The sequence below is a fragment of the Exophiala xenobiotica genome, assembly GCF_000835505.1.
Source record: "Exophiala xenobiotica strain CBS 118157 unplaced genomic scaffold supercont1.5, whole genome shotgun sequence".
NCBI lineage: Eukaryota > Fungi > Ascomycota > Eurotiomycetes > Chaetothyriales > Herpotrichiellaceae > Exophiala > Exophiala xenobiotica.
Window position 1 is genome coordinate 3,509,301 of NW_013562490.1, and position 18,607 is coordinate 3,527,907.

General features: G+C 52.1%; 4 protein-coding genes across 7 annotated transcripts; all 4 read right to left on the minus strand.

Moving 5' to 3' along the window:
* Nucleotides 1-3,465: 3,465 nt before the first annotated feature.
* PV05_09102 (uncharacterized protein) lies at nucleotides 3,466-5,078 on the minus strand. Its single transcript, XM_013458668.1, has one exon. The coding sequence runs from the start codon at nucleotides 5,004-5,006 to the stop codon at nucleotides 3,645-3,647; it is 1,362 nt and encodes a 453-aa protein (XP_013314122.1). The 5' UTR covers nucleotides 5,007-5,078; the 3' UTR covers nucleotides 3,466-3,644.
* A 385-nt stretch (nucleotides 5,079-5,463) lies between these two features.
* On the minus strand, nucleotides 5,464-11,683 carry PV05_09103. 3 transcript variants are annotated; one of them, XM_013458671.1, is made up of 4 exons: nucleotides 10,563-11,683; nucleotides 7,579-10,469; nucleotides 6,897-7,405; nucleotides 5,464-6,815 (listed from the first exon to the last, which is right to left on the minus strand). In XM_013458671.1, the coding sequence occupies exons 1-4, from the start codon at nucleotides 11,290-11,292 to the stop codon at nucleotides 6,191-6,193; spliced, it is 4,755 nt and encodes a 1,584-aa protein (XP_013314125.1). In that variant the 5' UTR covers nucleotides 11,293-11,683; the 3' UTR covers nucleotides 5,464-6,190. The 3 variants fall into 3 exon arrangements, with proteins under 3 accessions (XP_013314125.1, XP_013314124.1, XP_013314123.1); XM_013458670.1 differs by having other exon boundaries at nucleotides 6,897-10,469; XM_013458669.1 differs by having other exon boundaries at nucleotides 7,579-11,683.
* Nucleotides 11,684-12,605: 922 nt separating this feature from the next.
* PV05_09104 lies at nucleotides 12,606-14,883 on the minus strand. Of its 2 annotated transcripts, XM_013458673.1 has the most exons (6): nucleotides 14,329-14,883; nucleotides 14,059-14,270; nucleotides 13,889-14,006; nucleotides 13,364-13,841; nucleotides 13,093-13,301; nucleotides 12,606-12,996 (listed from the first exon to the last, which is right to left on the minus strand). In XM_013458673.1, exons 1-6 carry the CDS (start codon nucleotides 14,456-14,458, stop codon nucleotides 12,818-12,820), a joined length of 1,326 nt encoding a protein of 441 aa, XP_013314127.1. In that variant the 5' UTR covers nucleotides 14,459-14,883; the 3' UTR covers nucleotides 12,606-12,817. The 2 variants fall into 2 exon arrangements, with proteins under 2 accessions (XP_013314127.1, XP_013314126.1); XM_013458672.1 differs by having other exon boundaries at nucleotides 13,093-13,841.
* Nucleotides 14,884-15,442: 559 nt separating this feature from the next.
* Nucleotides 15,443-18,109, minus strand: PV05_09105 (uncharacterized protein). The gene is made up of 2 exons (XM_013458674.1): nucleotides 16,832-18,109; nucleotides 15,443-16,783 (listed from the first exon to the last, which is right to left on the minus strand). Exons 1-2 carry the CDS (start codon nucleotides 17,625-17,627, stop codon nucleotides 15,768-15,770), a joined length of 1,812 nt encoding a protein of 603 aa, XP_013314128.1. The 5' UTR covers nucleotides 17,628-18,109; the 3' UTR covers nucleotides 15,443-15,767.
* Between the last annotated feature and the right edge of the window lie 498 nt (nucleotides 18,110-18,607).

Genomic DNA, 18,607 nt, shown 5'->3' on the forward strand with positions numbered 1-18,607 from the left:
GCCAGACATTTTGCGACCTCACCATTTGACACCTGATTCGCCTGGCATCAACCTGTTACGTCTGTACTCTGCCATTTAGCTCCAGCCCAGGTATCCTCGTAGGCACAAAAAGGCTCAGGGACGGTATATCGCACGGGAAAGGCAACCATTCAGCAGGCGCCGATTATATATCCAGCCGAAGACCGCAGTCCATGCTCGGACACAACTCATATACGAGTACATAGTAGTAGGCGTCGCCCCGGATCTCGTTGGAAGCATTACCCGACGGTGCTTGCAAGCCCAACTCCATTGTCGCAATTCCTGTAGAATGGTCAAGAGCCAAGTATTCTCCATGCAACATCTAGTAAGAGTAAGCGCTTGCGGTGTTTGAAGGAACTTGAATCGAATGATGGTGGTGTGGTTTGGTTGATGACGGCAGAGTGTGGTGACTGGTGAGTGTGCAACCGCATCCCTCGTCTCCTCGTCAAGGTTTAGCTGCAGCTGTACCCTCCAGGGGGTGGCACCCAGGTGGCACCCAGGTGGCTCCTCAATGACACCAGCCGTGACCAGCTACTGCACAGTAACTGTTCCTGCTGCATCTTTGGCCCAATCGCTATGGTCTCGTGGGCCTCTCGACACTCCACCATCCACAGATCGGAAAATCACAAAAAATTCTTATTCTTTTTTTTCCTCCGACCAGACAGGCACCCAGACAGGATTATTGCCCCTCCTGGAGCACCAGAGACACCCAGGGCCACATCAGCTACGAGTACATACCTAAGGTAGGTAGTTGTAATTGCGGTGACCCATCAAGCAGCTGCCATTGAAGCTCTTGCAGCTCAGCTTTATGCAGCTTCCACTATCACACTGCCGTTGCTCTGGGAGACCACTACCAGGAAAGTGACTTGTGTAACTGTGAGCCGTTGACGTGCAGCCACGGGGTTGGATTCGAATTTCGAAACATGTGCATGTGCAAGCCGTTCAAGCCTCCTTCAGCCTCTGCTCATCTTACGAGTAGCTGGCACCCAGGCTGGCTCTGCGACTCGACTCGAATCGTCGTAATCGTCTCAGTTGACTCAAGTGGCTGTCAAAGATGAAGCGCCAAAGTTTGGCTTGACATCAGAGACCACTCGCCCACTCGCCCACTATCCGACGTTCCGTGGCATCCGCAGATGCCATTCCGAAAGTCACACTCACGTGATGAATCAGTCTCGCCTCGCCCAACCTTTGCGTGCCCTTGCACGTGACTTGGTACGAGTAGTCAACCCAGAGTAGGAGTGTCGAGAAGCAGACATCTCTACCAGCTGCGAGGCGATGCACTATTATTGATGGCCGTGCACATACTATCGCCTATCGTTTGCGCCTCGAGCCGATGAACTATCAACCTTCTCGAATCAATGCGGATGTGCAGATCATCCAACAGTGTCCAAATTCAGACTGTCCTTGGAGCAATACAGTACTCACACTGCCGTCCAGCGTCCATGCTGTCCTAACACGGCTGTCAAAACATACGTTTTCGGTGACACATGTCGACTTGTTAGGAAGTCCACATTCGATCCGAAGATCGTCTTCTTAATCAACAGCATACAGTACTTGTTCTCCATCCGAAAAGACCACTTTTCAGACAAGCGATCAGCAATCGACGATGAAGTTGTTCTGATCCTCGTTCAGGTACCCACAGACACTCTCATACATGATGATACTATGGTCCTCCGAGCTCTCTGGCATATTTGTTGATGCCTTGCCTCGCTCGAGACAACGACTTCCTTATCTTCCTCACACCCTATCAAGCTCCTACCTACGAGTACGAGTCCCTTATGTACCTAGGTATCAGTACAGTATCCGTGTTATTCAACGCTCAACCCTGATCGCTCTTACAAGTATGTACACAGCACTCCTCGTATCAACCGGCCGCTACTTGCCCTCTCTCGAAGAGTCAATGCGTTGCAACAGTTTTCTAGGAGCCTGATCAATCATTGGCTGAGCACTTGCGAACGGCGAATCCGTGAAGTTCTGGGAAACTCTCCAAGCGAGACACGACCTGCTTCAACATTGGCCTACATGCTTTTGCCGGTGCAGACTCGCTTAACCGAGCGCGCACGAGCTACCAAAGATTCCCTCGTATCAGAAGATTTCAGAGGGGACCGAGTTCGTCTATCTCCGCCGGTGACCTTTTCCTTTTGCTGCAAGCGACTGATCCTAGGATTATTTCCGCCACTGCGAGCAAGACCACCACCATGATGTAATTCTGCGGAGAACCATTCATTTCCACGCATTGGTGCATGGAGGAACCGTTCGCTTGAAGCGTGAGGTGCACCACTCACCCATCTTTCCCCCTACCCACCTTCCCTTGGTGCCAAAGTCAACGTCGTCTGATGGGCAACACCCCAACTCATACCACTGCAAGCCCAAGGCCAACTACTCGTACCGTCTTGGAGAATCTGCAAGACCTGGTGGTTCAGCGAATTTACTTTCCCTTGACAGGCCATGGCCAAGCACATTTGCATCACGACTCAGTAGTCTCTCTCACTCTCTCTGTATGTTGAGTAAGCCTGGGGCTTATCTTGCTCGTCCGTTGTGCAGTGCAGTAGAGATAGCGGTGTCCGAACATCTTCGTGAGAGAAGTCAAAAGAGTGCTGCGCGAGTTCCTGGGAGGATGCACTGAGTGCACTGAGGTGGCACCAAGAATATTCCTGGCACCCTTCTGGCACTACCAACTGCGCCTACGAGTATGCGGCTCTGCTTTCAGCTCATCCCCGGTGAGTTCCAGGCTTTTTCCCTCGTGAGGTGATCATTCAATGCCGATCATACGGTGGACTTCCGCTCCTCTTTTCTACGAGTACTGGAGAGGTAGATTCCCATAATACTAGTTGATCACTTCGGAGTCGGTTCGGGTCCATCATGGGTCCAGTGGCTCGCTCTTGTTTTTCGCTCTTACTGTCACACTGTCTATAGGTATCCATTCCTCGCCCGAACTTTCTGCATGTTGCCCTGTCTTGCCTTGACTTGCGTTTGTCAATCGCCCAGGGATCTGCTTTAGGTCAACTTCCTCGGGTTTCTCGAAAAATATTACATCATTCTCCCGTCTCGGCCGTCTCACGGCATCCCTTGCAAGTCCTGCATCTAGCTCGCTTCATGGCACCCCCCGGACAAATGGAGAATAACGGGGGGGGGCCGTGACTCTCGCTTGGGACGACTCGTGTGCCTCCCTAGGTAAGCTTCTTTTAGAAATGCTTAACCCGCTCTTGTGGAGGACGGACATACTAGTAGTAGTACACTTGTGAGAAACAGGAACGAGTAGTCTAGGATTTGTAAATATTGTGTAGATAGGATGAGACGCTGCAGAGTCGAAGCCTGCCTCTCGTACGTTCAGTTTACCTTGACAACTGTACTCGAACCACCAACTTACATACATCGGTGTCAGTCTCGAAGAATACCTAAGGTAATCATACCTTCATACTAGTATACTAGTATGCGTGTTGTTTCTCTCACACCACGGAACATGGTAGCTCCGCGCAGGGTTATCAGAAGATCGACTGGAAGTACACCGGCAGTCTGAATTATGCCTCGTCTCCATATATTCATACTGTACACATTATCAATGACATGATACCCCTATCTCGAGCCAGCCTCGTTCGGCCACCCGCACAGTATCAATAATACCATCACCAAGGTTTCCACCAAGATGACTGCCTCTTTCCAGCCGCGGGCTCAGTCTCAATCGAGCTGCTCGCATCAACGCGTGGCTTCTGAGCCTCCTCCGCCTCCACCACCTTCGGCCTCGGCTTCGGCCTGAGAACATATTCATATGTCGTGCCGAGATGATACCTCCTCTTACTCTCGATCATCAACCCACTGTCCTTGATGACCTGGTCGATATCTTTGTTGTTCCAGCACCCGTACCGATGCGCATGCAGTTTCGCATTGTTATCCAGGAACCGATTGACAAACTCGTGGTACGACCTGCCGTGCTCAAGCAGGAGAATCTTGCCCCCTTTGTCCATTCCGGCTGACTGCTCGCCCTCTTCCGCACCATAGTCATTCCGGTTACTCTCCTCCTCCGCCAGAGCTTTCATATCCAACCCCGTGCTCTCCTCGCCAGGCTGTCTTACAAGTTCGCCCAGCCGTTTCAAGAACGCTACCGGATTAGCCATACTGCAAACCCCCATAGTCTGCACGATTGTATCAAAACCGCCATCCGGCCGGGCAATCAGTCTCTTGTCACTCGCGTCCCCGACCACGAACCGCACCGGTCCACGGAATTGCGCGATAGGCAGGGTGTTTTCTTGCAACTTGTCGAACTTCTTCTGCGCCTGATATACCATGATCTCGCTTAGATCGTTAAACACCAAGCTCTTGATCCTCTTGGCCCTCGGCGTGCGTATTGGGTCGAGATTGTAATAGTCCAGATTCCGCCCTGTGCCCGCAGACACTTCAAGAACATTTCCGACTGCTTGCTGGCAGAGGTCCTTCCGCCGGCGGCCCAAGAGCATGAATTTCTCGGAGAAGTCGACTTCGTCGTCAAAGTTGCGCGAGAGGTCCATCCACCGGGACGACACATCGGCGTTCTGAGGTAGATCGAGAAGCTCGGATTCCTTGACAGCACGGCGGTAGGACTGGTACATGTACATCAAGTAGGTTGAGAGCACAAAGCCCAAGGCGCAGACGGGGTAGAAATACATGTTGAAGGAGCGATTGGTTCTTCTGGACGAAAGGCTTCCTTGTGATGGTGGTGTCGGAGGAGCATTTTGTACTGTAGTCGGCGTTCGAGACGTAGAGCGCAGTGGTCGTTGAGGTCGGGAGGTAGGTGGAGGAGTAGTTGCGGAGGCGAACCTGCGGGAACTATAGCTGTAAGGCCTCGCATGTTTCGATCTAGCGTGTACATTGCAGCAAGTTGGCCTTAGTCGATGTGATTGCGGAAACCTCAAATGCCCGCCTGCACCTTTCGAAAGCAGAGAGAAAGCGAGATGCGGAATCCTCGATTTCTGCAAGGACAACAAGGACGCCGACCTGCCAACTTCAACCATGATGTGCTCCTCCTCGCTCGCCTACGGCATAGATAATGGCCGGACTAGGATGGATGTACAGCATGACACGGCATCTTTCGCAGATCTTGTACCATTTACTGTGGGTTGTTGTATGATCTCGCCTGCGGGAATAGGCAGGGAAGGTCAGCCGAAGGAAGGACAGCCTCGTTGACAAGGCTGAGTAATGTCACGTGCCTTCAGCTAAAGGGAATGTGAGGTACCTCTGTCTCAGCGTTCGAATGTTATGGGGTCATATCGACATAATGTCAAACACTCGGCCTGTCTTGAGCAAACTCTCGCCTGAAAGGCGAGTCTTGGAAGACAGTCTGTTGTTTACTTCTTCTACGTAGTGAGTCTGGCGTCGACCAACGCGCTGTGTGAAAATGAAGATACCAATGGAATATGCATCTACTAGTAAGACGTACAGAGGTTCATTGATGCCAGAGGAAAAGGGAGGGGGAGTCGTATCATGATGGTCCTATTAGATGAGTAGTACTCCGTAGTCTATGGTATCTATATCTCTCTAGATCCCGTGTCTCCCTTTCGTGGGAATTGTCTAGTTACTAGTATATCCTTCTATATCGTCGCATATCACATCCTACACCGTGCCGGTCGCGTTTTTTCTCTATCATGTCCTGCCCTGTCCCGTGTTACTGTACTGGTTCGATCTCGTGGTCTTGTTGACAAAGGTCGGGGTAATTGTGTGAATACCTAGGTATTGACAACAGTGTTATAATACTGTGTGTCGTATGTTGTATAATGCATCTGGCTGGTGCCAAGCCACGTCCATCGTATGAACCAGTGAGTACAGTCCAGTCGAGTGTTGCAGTCGAAAATAAAATTAACCGGCCCGGGAATGGCAAGAGTGGTGTGTACAAGTACAAGTACAACAATTATGTATTTGTCGATCGAAACGCCGGAAGTCCTGAAAGGGAAGTGTGCGAGTACAAAAGTATGGTCGAAACGCCATCAATGCTGGAATGCACCTGCAACCGCACACCGCAAATGTTTGATGTAGGTGGCAGTGGATGCTAAGAAGGAGTGGCTGAGCAAATTCCAACGAACGAGGGCTCCGTGGATCAGGTGTATATACACGCTGTCCACCTCGTCGGTCCTCGATCGAATTGACGCCGGAAGGAAAAATGCAGGTGCTGTACGTTGAAAGCTTGTCCGCTCCAAACCGATCATGCAATAATGTGCGGAGGTTGCGCCGGACCAGGGTGATCTCGTGGCTTCGTGACACTGTCGTGATAGAGCGGCCGTTCCGTTTCATTCTGTCTTGCTGTGCCTAACGTCGTGGACGACGCCTCAGCATCAACGTCCGCGCCCCTCGCCGTCTCTTTCTCCGTCAGACCAGGAGTGCCGTCGACCGGTGGCGGTTTCTCCAAGACGCTGCCCTCCCTCGTCGCGTCCGCACTCGTGCCAACAACCTCCTTCTTCCCCTTCTCTCCCCTTTTCTTCTTCGGCACCCGCACCAGCCAATACAGCGCCACCGCACCGGCAACGTTGAACAGGATAAAAGCCCACATGATCCCCCAATTGCGCCACATGTATTGTGGATGCGCCGAGGCACCGACCAGGAACGTGTCAGTCTCACTTATAGGGCAGTAGCTGCAGTTTCCGGTGGAGGCCGGGTTCTGCAGGTAGCCGCCACTCCTGTCGATGTAGGATGCCATGTATTGCGCGCAGGTCTGTCCTGAAGGGGGCGTGAAGTGTAGATACTCGTTCGAGGCGCAGGTGACGGTCGTGTGGGCGACTGCGGTGGACAGCATGCCGTCTATCAAGTAGGTGAATGGGGAGACGCGGTACCTGAGCTTCCCATTAGTACCAGTCTCACATATCATACTCATACGGACCATGCTTAGGAGTGAGGGAGAGGGGGAGACGTACATGAAAATCCAGAACCCAGGTAGGGCCTTCGGGCCGACGAGCACACCACAGAACACCAGTGTCAACGAGAAGGCCAGCTGCGCAATGTTGCCCCCAGTCTCTGCATCCGCGATCCCTGCGATGGCCATGTGCGCAAATGTGCTCGTAAACAGCAAGAACTCCAGGATGTACAAGAACATCAGTGCGCCTCTTTCGTGCACGGCATTCGTTGGTTCCGCGTTTGCGTACAGCCCGATAGGGTAGTACCACGTCACGAAGATCAGGATGGCGCAGAGAACGGACCAAGGCAATTCGACAATAATGTTGCTCATCATAAATGCTTTCCAGGAGTATGCTTTGCTGGGCCGTTCGCGGACTTCGTATAAGGCGCGCTGGGTGACGAACAGTGGCATGATTTGTTGGACCAGTTGACCAAAGATTGTCATCAGCATGAATATACCAAACATTTGGTTTTGAAGGCCCTGGATAGAGTTGCGGGCGTGTAAGAAGGAGAGTCCTATGAACAAGCCCTGCGTTGAGCGTTAGCGAGATCGATATTCTCCTGCAATACAATTGACGTAGCCTGGCAGGCACAATACCAGAACAAGCGTTGGCACTTCTAGGTTAGGATTCGACATCTTCTCTGATGAGGTCGTCTTGTTCATGCCCAAAGGGGTTGAGGGATGAGAAATGAGAGACTCACCGAAGCGGTACATAACGACAACTTGCTGTAAATATAGGACGGGGTCCGCCAATACTGCTGGAAAACACGTTTCTGGACTTCGAACATCTGCTGGTAAAACGGGGCCGCAAATTCGCGGTAGCTCGTCTTATCCGCCGGATCGGACGTCGCTCGAGCCAATCTGCACCGGTCGTGTTTCATCGTCTTGAGCTCAGCGTGCACCTCCCTGATCTCAGGAGAATTGCGCCACGTCTCGACCCAGTCGATGTCCGTGTGCGAACCTGGAGCGGCACCAATGACTTCGAGCATCCACTCAGCTGGATTCGCGTCCGCGGGACAAGGGTGCGCGCCGTTGCGTTCAAAATAGCTCGTCAGAGTCCGTGATGATTCACCGACGGGGCCGAAGTAGACTGTCCTGCCACCCTTGGCTAGGAAAAGCAGCCGGTCGAAGCGCTGGAAGAGCATGGCGGAAGGCTGGTGGATCGTACATAGGATAGCTTGGCCGTTGTTCTTGAGTTTCTCGAGTAGGTCGAGAATGGACCAGGATGTTTGCGAGTCTAGACCGGATGTGGGTTCGTCGAGGAAGAGCAAGAGTTGAGGCTTCGCGGCGAGCTCGACGCCTATCGTAAGGCGTTTACGCTGTTCGACATTTAGACCTTCGCCGGGCACACCGACGACGGCGTCAGCATAGTCGGTCATTTCCAGGAGTTTGATAATCTCATCGACGTAGGCAATCTTCTCTTTACGGGGGATATGTGCTGGCTGGCGGAGGAGGGCACTAAAGTTCAATGCCTCGCGGACAGTGGATGACTCTAAGTGTAGATCTTGTTGTTGTACGTATCCGGTTTTGCGCTGGAAGGAATCGTCGCGTTGGAGGCCGTCGACGAGCATTTCCCCGGTAATAACTCCCATGGTCACACGTGTGGCGAGAACGTCCAGAAGGGTGGTCTTGCCTGCCCCGGACACGCCCATGAGAGCTGTAAGGGTGCCAGGTTTAACCCAGCCGTCGACATGATCCAGTATTCGTCGTTCGCCTCCTTTGACCTTGATATCGTAGCAGACATCTTTCCACTGGAAGATGGCGGTCTGTTTCTGGATGATGCTGGAGATGGGTTGAAGCTCGTTGTGGTCCTTTTCTGCTGCAACAATCGTGCCAGGACTGCCGCCCTCGGCATCTGAGGGGAAATTCTTCCTCAGTGCGGCTGGTTTGTGACCACGTCGAAAGACCAAAACTTCACCTTTGGATTTCTTTGCCGCGACAAATTCTGCTGCAACCAGGTACGTGCACATGAGGCCGAACAGGAAGGCGATGAGTATCCCGAAGTTTCTCCACCGGTGCGATGCGTAGTACCTGTAGCTGCTGTTGATGTAGTCGTCACCATTGACGAATGATTGACCCGGCCGAGATCCAACAGTCGAGCAGACACGGTGAGCGACGCCGTTCCCATAGCCAGCACCTGTAGGTACAAAATTCGCACAGTCGTAGTTTTGCCCAGAGAATTCATTGATCATTAATGCCTCGAAGCCATAGGCCACGGGATCCAGGTAGTTGATCCACCGCGCCCATCCCAGCATGTAGTTGACAGGAATGGCGAAGCCTGTATAGATGACAATGGCCAGAATAAGAACAGCCGCTGGAGCAAGAGCTTGACTGAGTGTTCGTGAGACGGAAGCGATCGTTCGGAAGAGCATACTCATGACCAGGGTCAGGAAGAACGATATGAGCAGGAAGAAAAAGAATGCTCCAGGCTCTCTTCGCAAGTTGGTTAGGAAATATAAAGTGACGTTGAAGACAATCGTGTTGAAGATTTTGTACGGCATGTCCATCAACATTGACGCGAATGCTTCTGCAGACGGATGGTACAATGCGTATCGGGCGTGTTTCTCGACGATCGGACGTTGCGCGTACAGGGTCAAGATTTCCAGAGCCGATCCGAAAGCGTTCATGAGAATAGCGAAGAACAGTAAAGCGCCTCGAGAGTAGAACGAGTTAGTGGTGTGATCGAGATTGTAGAAGATAGAACCGATGATCAAAGCCAAGATGGTGTTGCCAAAGACTTGCGTAAAGGTCAGGCTCGGATCTGCTATCAATCGACGATAACCTCGCCACAGGCAAAGCCGTATTTGTTGACCGTAAGAGAGTGTGTAGGGAGAGGACACTCGTTGCCGTTTTGCCTGTTGTAATTTTCGAGATTGCTTGAAAGCCTCCAAATCTGGTCCTCCGATCGGATGCTCCCGGTCGAATTCTTCGATTTCCCGGAGCAATTGAGCACGTTCCGGACTATCCTTCCATGCTTGTGCAAAGTCGTCAGGCGTACGAGGAACCTTGTTCTCAAATCCTTTGCGAACAACTCTTTCCGCCGGACTCGTCATAGACGTCAGAAAATCAGCTGTGGTTTGACGATCTGGGCAAGCGAAGCCCATCCGGACGAAATAGTCTTTCGCATGCTCCTTCTTGCCAAAGTATATTTGCCGTCCTTCGTACAGTACAATCGCTTTGTCAAAGATATCGTAAGCGGACTGTGGTGCCTGATAGATAGCAACGGCGGCCGTGCAGTTCAGGATGTCGGTCGAGATGCGTAGACTTTTACAGAACTCGATGGCGTTGGCACTGTCTAGGCCACGAGTACTGTTGTCCCAGCATTGCAGTGGAGACAGGTTCAAAGCAGCTTCAGCAATGCTGACACGCTTGCGTTCTCCACCACTAACGCCTCGGACATAGTCGTTGCCGACTCTTGTGTTGAAGGTGTGTCGGATACCGAAAGTGGCCATGATGACATCTCGCATGTGTTCGGCGTATGTATTCTTGGGAACGTTTCCCGGTACATGTCTGGGTGCCCTCGCGCGAGCGGCGAAGTACAACGTTTCCCCGACCGTCATTTGAGGGAAGTGGACATCCTGTTCAGCGGTATCTATAAAGGTCAGAGTGTCGTCCAATCATAGACTGAAGCAGAGCGTAGAACTCATCCTTGTGTGGTCCAGCTTTTAGGATGGGGAACACCTACAGATCGCTTCGCCTCGAAAGTGCCTGTGCATCTGCTCAAAGCTGATGCCTTGGTAGTTGATGTACGAATCTTTGTCCACATTGAACCCATGAGTTTCGCCTGCGATGGTCTTGAGGAAGGTTGAGCAGCCGGAACCTGGAGGACCCAGGACAACCAACATCTCTCCGGGCTTGATGAGACCGTCAAAGTTGCGGAGGATGTCTATTCTGCGTTGTCCGACCCCCATCCATTTGCGAGCGATGCCAACGGCCTCAAAGAAGACATTGCCGACGGATTTTTGGTAATCGGTTGCAGCACCGAAGCCGTGGGCACTCAGGTTGCGGAAGGCAACGCCCGCAGTCCTTCCAAGAAAGCGATCGTTGGATGACTGCAGCTGGAACATGGCCTTTGTCCAAGCTCGAGGTTTGAAGTTATCTGAGCTGGGGTCGAGGGCGGAGTCAGGCTCCGCATCGAATGGGTTGACACCTCCGTAGGATCGGGCAGAGTCACGAGTGAGCTGTCGAGCGAGGTCTCTTATCCGTTCAGCACCTTCGTCATCGGAGCTGCTGGAGGAGCCCAATTTCCCCTCTGATATTGCTTCAGCATCGTCGTCGTTGGCTGTATGATGGTGGTGGAAGGGATTGTATGTCTGTTCAACCTCGCTGTTTCTCCTGCGATGACTTAGAATCCCAGGGCCTTGGGTGTCGACGCTATGGTCGTAATTCGAGGTAAAGTTCCCCACGAGAGACATGTCGCGAATGCCTCGCTGGTGGGGATGTGTTTTAGGCTTATGCTCAGTATCCGTGGTTCTTCAAAAGCAGGTGTATGTCATGAGAGTATCGAATGTAGGATGTGGAGGGCTGTAGTATTATGGTCCAGATGACGGCAAAGGACGGGTCGATGTACAGAAAGGTAGCAGGTTAGAGCTCGATGGTCGTGAAAATATACGCACAAGAATACTGGCAAGAACAAGGCCAAGCACATATATACAAGTAGAAATGAATGATCGACAGAATAGTATGGTGGCAGCCTTGGTAGGCCCGCTTCACAAAACTAATGCTTCCGGATGCAAAGAGACCGAGACAAGAAGGAGAACAAGGTTTAAGATTTCATTACGGAGTATAAAAGCAGACGAAAGAAAGCGGTCGAAGAAAAAGGACATACTATGTACAAGTAAAAAGAGCACGGCGTGTTCGATATTGAGCATGGCGAAGTACGAATCCCAAGCACACCACTTTTAAGAACTGGGCGCCAAGTGGCCGCTACCCATAACGCGGAAAGATCCACCTGAGGCGCACAAATCGCCAAGAGGGGCATGGCGGACACTGCATAAAGACCGCCAAGGCTTAAACTCCGACACGGGTGCCGATTTATGCGTCGGAAGACGGATCCTTGGCGGCTGCATAAAGGAAATCTCGTTAACTCGTACTATTATCGGGTCTGTAGAGGGACTGCATCCGAGCGACTTCGATGTCACCTAACAATGTTTCCTAGAGGCTCAAATGCCCCGTCAATTCATTGATTTCTACCCTCCTGACCTACTGTGTATGTTGCTGGCCTACCCATACGCTATGCTGTGGCGTACGTCAGCCTCGCAGCCTCGCCTCTGACATTGAACTTCCACAGCTATAGGCGGCTCTTAGCTGTATCTGTCTACCATTGGAACGCAGCACCTAGCACTTTTTTGGCGCCTGCAAATGGGTAACACCTTCAACGATCTTCTGCATGCCTAGACCAGGTGATATTGCGCCTGCAGTTTGACCATACGAACGTATGGTCAACGCGTAAATCGTCTTCCATCACTTGCCGGATGTGCTCGGACGTTTGACACAATTCATCACGCCGCCAGTAATGAACAAGCGGCTGTTCTGAGACGTCTGTGTTGGAAGTTTGGCCTGCGAGATGACTCAGCGGATGTTTCTGTAGGCGATCCGATGAGCACACGCCAGTCTGAATCAGAATTGAGGTCGAGATGGCGAGATCTGAATCATGCAAAAAGTCCACAGTGGGTGCACAGTGCAGAGTGCACTAGAGCCGAGAGATTACCAAGATGATTTTCCTTTGGTATCGATTGAAGTCTCTTCATAGAACTCTATTGCACCACAGCCGATACATAAGATACGACTTCTTCTGGCGAGAATGTGCAGCTTTTCTTCTATCATGCTTCGCTATCCACATATTATTTCTTTTGTGATCGCAGTTATTCCCGGATCAACACTTCTCGCAATTCTCTCCATCATCATTCATGAAATTACACATTTCTCCTATGAGAAATCTCACAGCCAGAACGCGACTCCTGCACCAACTGCAAGCAGTGCAATGACAGTGCTCATCAAGCCTGCATTGTTTGCAAGGAAAGGGCCTGGGCCGACCCTGCCAGCTGCGCCTTGAGAAGTTGCAGAAGTAGCAGCGCCCGACGTGCTGCTTGCTGCACCAGTCGCGGACGAGGGGTAAACTGTCGAACTGTAAGTACTACTGTTCTGCGAAGCGGAGGACGCCGAAGACGTCGAGATTGTTGTGATGCTGCCTTGCGGAACACCACTGGGCATACCTGGGGTGACGCCTACCGCTCCAAGGGTAGGCAGCGGCGAGCTGGGATCCACGGTCCATCCTCCTGCGGTCGAAGTTGGGCAAGCTGGCGCAGATGCGCTTGGTGTGTACGCCGCGGACTTGACTCCGGTGGGGGTCAATGTCGACCATTGAGCCGCGAGATTGCTGAAATCGGGCTGGACTGGCGTAGGCATCCCCTGACGCGTGAACCTGCATCAGTCAGCACGGGCTTGTTCACATCAAGTCCCAGTTTGCCAGCCTGGCATATTTACCCATCAACAACAACCGAGCCCTGGTTGGCACCACCAGCCGCACCGTAGGTGACAAGACCGTAGTTGTTTGTCTCTTGAATCCACTCATAGATAATGGCACCCGACCATGTATCAACCATTTCAGGACCAAAGATTGCAGCCTGGTCATTGAAGGTTCTTGGCGGTACTGTGTTGCAACCATCCTCGGAAAAGAAGATCGGTATAGGGTACCCTTCAGCACTCTCTTGCAAGCCAACATATCCAGAAGTATTGTAGTCTGGGCTCGATCCACACCACTCATAGCTGTTCAGTGCGTAGAAATCTAGACGCTCCGTCGCGTTAGGACGGCAGACAACATAGTTCTGTAGCATCGGCCGAAGAATAGCAGTGTCGGTGGCAGAGTAGCCAATGGGGATCTTGCGGTAACCCTTGGCATCACGGTAGTTCTTGAGGTCAACAGCAGCAGACAGTAGGTAAGGAGCAGCAGCCGAGTCAGCATCTGTCAACGGTCAGCCAGTGTCCGTCGCAGTGGGACTAGTCTCTTACTGGAGTTGAGCACCTCGTTGCCCACGAAAAAGCCGGCAGTGTTGTCGTACTGCTGGAAGTTGTCCATGACAGCTCGATACGAGTCGGATTTGTTCTTTGTCCACGAAGGAACGCCATCCTGCGTCTTGTAAGCCTGCCTGTCTCTTTCCACAGAAATGTGGTTCTCTTACCAACTGGATATACGTCTTGAAGCTGTCCATATCAACCCAAACGTATATGTTGTTTTGAGCAAAGGCGTTCATGCAACCGGAATGGTCCCCGGAAGGGTCTACGTGGTAGACTCGAATCGAGTTGGCTCCAAGCTGTTTCATGAGGGAGGCGTCGAGTTGGCATTGCGTCTTGTTCACGAGCGGATCGTCTTCGACCAATTGGTAGGCAACACCTACATAGAGCAGACGTGTCAGTGAACTTCCAGATCTCGATAGGAGCCAGGCTCTTACCTTTGATGTAGAACTGGTTACCCTCGCTTGTGAAGAATTTGGACCCGACGGCCGTGATGGTGGGAATGGCATTGACGCCGGCACAGAGGATGGAGAAGATGAAGGCCACGAAGGCCAGCAAGGGAATCATCGTGACTTCCTCCCGATGAGAATCTTGAGCTGGTGTTCTTCGAAGGTAAATGGATGAGTATTAGATGTATGAAGTCCAACCGCACAAGCCTGTGCTCTTTTTCTGCCTCGTAGGAATTAGAATTCTGGAATAAGTTTGAAGAATCGAGTTTGTCAGAAGAGAAAGTCGTTTCAAAGGTAAGTAATTAGTTCAAGGACGCAGGTGCGTAACGAACGGTCTGGTGGGCAGGCGCGATTGCTCGGTAGAGGAGGAAAGCGCTGCGCACCGCAAGCAAGCAAGCACCGATAAAACAGTCAACAAAAAGTCACTGCTCATTCAACAACGAAAGACATCAATAGTGTGCAGTGAAGCGAACCTGAACAAGACCCAGAGGTGAATGAACAGGAGACTTCACCTCTGCCATTGACAGTGCAAGCAAGACGGATCTTTCAACATTGGTAGACGCAGTCTAGCTCAGCCCGTCGCGCGATTGTCAAAGAAGAGATGCAGCAAGATCCAATCACCCAGACTCAGGTGGCCTCCCGCTGCAGTCTTCCCGGAGTCAATCAAATGGCAATCAAGGATGGAAAAGACGCGATGCGGGTTTGGGCGATAGCGGGCGTTGTAGAACAGGTTTTTCCCGTGTTTGCCATGCCGATACCCATCTTGATATCGATGAGTTCATCCCGGCGGCGATGGGAAGAAAAAGTCAAGCTAGGATCAGAAATGGACGGAAATTTCGGGGCGTTGGGGGCTTATCTATGCTGGGAAACGACATCAAGATAGGGAAGTCCGTAGTGGGCACCACCGCCCGGGATCACAAGGCGCGGTTGGTAGAAAAGCCCCGAGGAACGAGCCTAAGTTCCCTTAGAAGCCCCTTGATCTCCATTGCGACGGGCCCCGTCCAGCCAATAATTGTGCCAGGCTTCGGCTGTCTTTTACTGGGGTACACTGTGTTACAAAAGAGGTCGGACGAGAGAGATGAGAGTTTGTTCTTCAGATGAATGGCTTGATCGTGCTTGATGCATTATGTCTGTCTCTCCAACAGCTGTTCTAGAGTGGCATTCCTCACCAGCCCAACAAATGTCCCATCCAACTCAGCAGGCCATAACCCCGAAGTTAGAAACCCAGCTCAATTAAAAGGCACACCCCTATATTATCCGTAGGGCTTTTCATTTCTCGTCACCATGTGCCATTTCCTTGAATTACCATTTGTGCATGATTTTATTCCACAACGCCTTGCTCACTCGACACATGAATCATCACTTTCTCTCTCTTAGATCTCCGGCGCCATGCAAGAACGAAGACACGTCTTTGTGCAGCCAAAACATCACACGGTCGTGGTCGTGCGGCGTATGACAAACACACCAACCTCCAATCCCGTATTGCCAGCCGTTGCTCGACTCTGGCGGACGCCCTCTACTACCTCACGTGCCAGCATTCCCGGCGTGACTTCGATTTGACCGCGTGGAGCAGGCATGCGACCGCCAGACTTGTGGTAATCCACCATGTTTTGACGCAGACGCGGCTGCTCTTGTTCGATGTACCAATCCTTCCACACGGCCCGGTCCAGGACGACATCGGCGGTCTCGGATTGCACAATGGTATATCGACTTGGCAGCCCACGGGATGGAGCGCGTTGACTCAGTGCCTGGCACATGGCCGTCACTGCTTCTTGAATCTCTTCAAAACTCTTCATCGCCCCCACTGCAGCCATTTGACCCAATGTCGTCGCAACCTGCGTATACAGTCCATTGAGAAGTATGAATTGACGAAGAAAGGGCTCGATGACTGGACCAACATATCGGTCGGCAAAGGTCGATCCTCCTCTTCTGGTCGGATAGACGAGCAGCAAGGTGCCATTGTTGGAGGAGAGTTCGAGGAGCCGGTCGGCGAGGTAGGAACGTCTGCTAAGGGTGAAGAAGTCATTGACTTCTTGTGCCGTTGTCGGAGGGATGTATCTTTCGAGAATGGAGACGTGGATACTGCTCGGAGCCGCGATTATGTTGGTCGGCCGGGAGCCCATGGTCATTGGAGGATTGGACTGAGAATGGTATGCCGGTACCACGGCCGCATGAGTGAAGATGGTCTGGTCGTGAAAGTAATCATCGCCCGAGTTGTTCGCATTCGGCGTCGCGGGTGGTGACGCTGGAACCTCGTCCATACTCATCACTTGAGAAACGGCATGAGTGATGGTAATGTATGGCGCAATTGTGCAGTGGTTTTGAATTGCTTCAACCACTTTTTCGAAGACTGGTTGCACCTCGGTGGATTTGGATTGAGAAGGCAACGCTTGAACCACCATTTGGATTTGGTGTTGGTTTCCCGCATCTCCCAAGCTGGATGCTATAAAATCATGTCAGTTAAGCCTTCAGATTATATTGAGTTCCATACCGAGATGTTGGCAAGCGCGACCCAGCCAGTCAGACCGACTGGGAGCGTCTTGCGCAAGGTTTGATCGATCTGGCATCTGTATCTCTGACGGCCGGGAGGTAGATCGGGGGCGCGATTCGCTATGGGATTGTCGATTAGGACGGCCTTGGTCGACGTCTGATACCGTCCGTACGCCTTCAGAAGACTGGATCTCCTCAGAGCTCTCCCATTTGAACGAGTCAAGATCTTCTGGAGGTGTGAGAGGCCCAACAATGCCACAAGGCCCGTTCAGGGAAGCTAAGTTAAGGCGAGAATGGAGAGGCCAGGACTGCGCAACAGGTCGCGGTTGCAAAGGTAAGGAAGTCGAATGAAAGAGACTGGAATCGAGGGAACTTGGGTGCGTCGTTATCGTCGAGTGTCGTCTCGGGTGAGGATCCTCTGTGAACGGCTCTCCTGGGCTGATGTGCGGGAGATCATGGAGCTTCATTGTTGGTCGCATCGCATCATTCCTCCAATTCTCGGCGTCGACTGATTCCTCTGATGATCTCCTCGTGCGGTCAAATTTTGAAATGTTTTTGCTGGCGTATACACCACTACTTTGTGGTCTCTTTGAACCAAGCCCTCGCAACAATACGTCTCTTGCTTGATCCCAGGCGCACTCTTCGACCACCTCTACGATCCCTAGCTGTCTGTGCATATCCCCGTCCTTGTCCTCCTCGACAGGTGATGCCAAAGGAACCTCATTGATCTGAACGACCGAATGCCTTTTTGGTATTGCACAGAAACCGTCATCCAGCGACAAAGGCTGAGGGTTCATTGGCGACAGAGGCTCTGTGCCGAACAAATTCTGCCAGAGGAGCGCTGTGAGGAACGCAGGAAGGATTGCTATCAAACAATGCGGAGGCAACGCCAGAGATAGCGGCTGACACTACGGCAGCTTAGCTGGTCGTGAAGTATAGCGAAGGCCGGAGATCGGATTTGACCATGAAGAACAGCACTGACCCGACTCAAACCTCCTCAAAGGGCTATCAAGAAGCAAAAGATCAAGCGGGCTGAGAAATCAAAGACCAAACGAAAGAATTGTGGGGGGAGAAGCAAACAGAATCGTAAAACCGGTGAAAATGAAGTTCGACGACTAGGCTTTACATGGGCTCAATGGGGCGGAGGATACATCCAGGTTAGGCTCAGGTGATGGAGAACCACCGATATTCGAGGTTGTAACGGAGGCAGAGATTCCCGAGCTTTGAGAGATAATAACGAAGGCCTTGGGAGCACCCGGCTATAGGCACAGGCAGGCACAGGCAGACCCAGCGGAGCGCTGAAAGAGAGAGTTAGGCACAGACGTTCGACATGCATGCAGAGAACATTTGCCTGGTGGAGCAGCCGTAGGTGGCTCAGTGCCCAGGTGGGTAACATTTAGCCCGGGGGCGTCGCGGCAGGCGGAGGGCCTTTGATGTTCCAGACCACCGTGGATCGTGCGAGGCCACCAGGTGAGGCCTGTGATTAGCCATTCGGTATCCATCCTGAAAGAATAAGGATCAGGGCCCCAGGAACAGCCGAATCATCAGGCCATGGGACTCGAGGCTTTTTTCTTTCCAAAGAAAAGCATCTCGCGTGCTGGGAGGGCCGGATGGTTAGGGAATACTTTCGACAAAACAGTCAAACCCCAATGGATATCCCCTAACGGAGATGATAATGTTCCGGTCAAGAAGTAGCTGTCAAACCAATTCAGAGCGGGCCTCGCTGACCCGGGCTGAGCATCTTCGCACAGGGAGCTGACGGCCAAGCTCCTCGGAT

Excerpts from the sequence above, each read along its gene's own strand:
- PV05_09102 (XM_013458668.1), bottom strand. The coding sequence starts at position 5,006 with ATGGTTGAAGTTGGCAGGTCGGCGTCCTTGTTGTCCTTGCAGAAATCG.
- PV05_09104 (XM_013458673.1), bottom strand. The coding sequence starts at position 14,458 with ATGATTCCCTTGCTGGCCTTCGTGGCCTTCATCTTCTCCATCCTCTGT. Across the intron at positions 14,271-14,328 it reads TAACCAGTTCTACATCAAAG|GTGTTGCCTACCAATTGGTC; the intron begins GTAAGAGCCTGG and ends TGCTCTATGTAG. Across the intron at positions 12,997-13,092 it reads AGCGGTAGGCGTCACCCCAG|TTTACCCCTCGTCCGCGACT; the intron begins GTATGCCCAGTG and ends ACAGTTCGACAG.
- PV05_09103 (XM_013458671.1), bottom strand. The coding sequence starts at position 11,292 with ATGTCTCTCGTGGGGAACTTTACCTCGAATTACGACCATAGCGTCGAC. Across the intron at positions 10,470-10,562 it reads CTTTCGAGGCGAAGCGATCT|ATACCGCTGAACAGGATGTC; the intron begins GTAGGTGTTCCC and ends TGACCTTTATAG. Across the intron at positions 7,406-7,578 it reads TGTCGTTATGTACCGCTTCG|GGCTTGTTCATAGGACTCTC; the intron begins GTGAGTCTCTCA and ends CGCTCAACGCAG.
- PV05_09105 (XM_013458674.1), bottom strand. The coding sequence starts at position 17,627 with ATGAACCCTCAGCCTTTGTCGCTGGATGACGGTTTCTGTGCAATACCA. Across the intron at positions 16,784-16,831 it reads TCGCGCTTGCCAACATCTCG|CATCCAGCTTGGGAGATGCG; the intron begins GTATGGAACTCA and ends ATGATTTTATAG.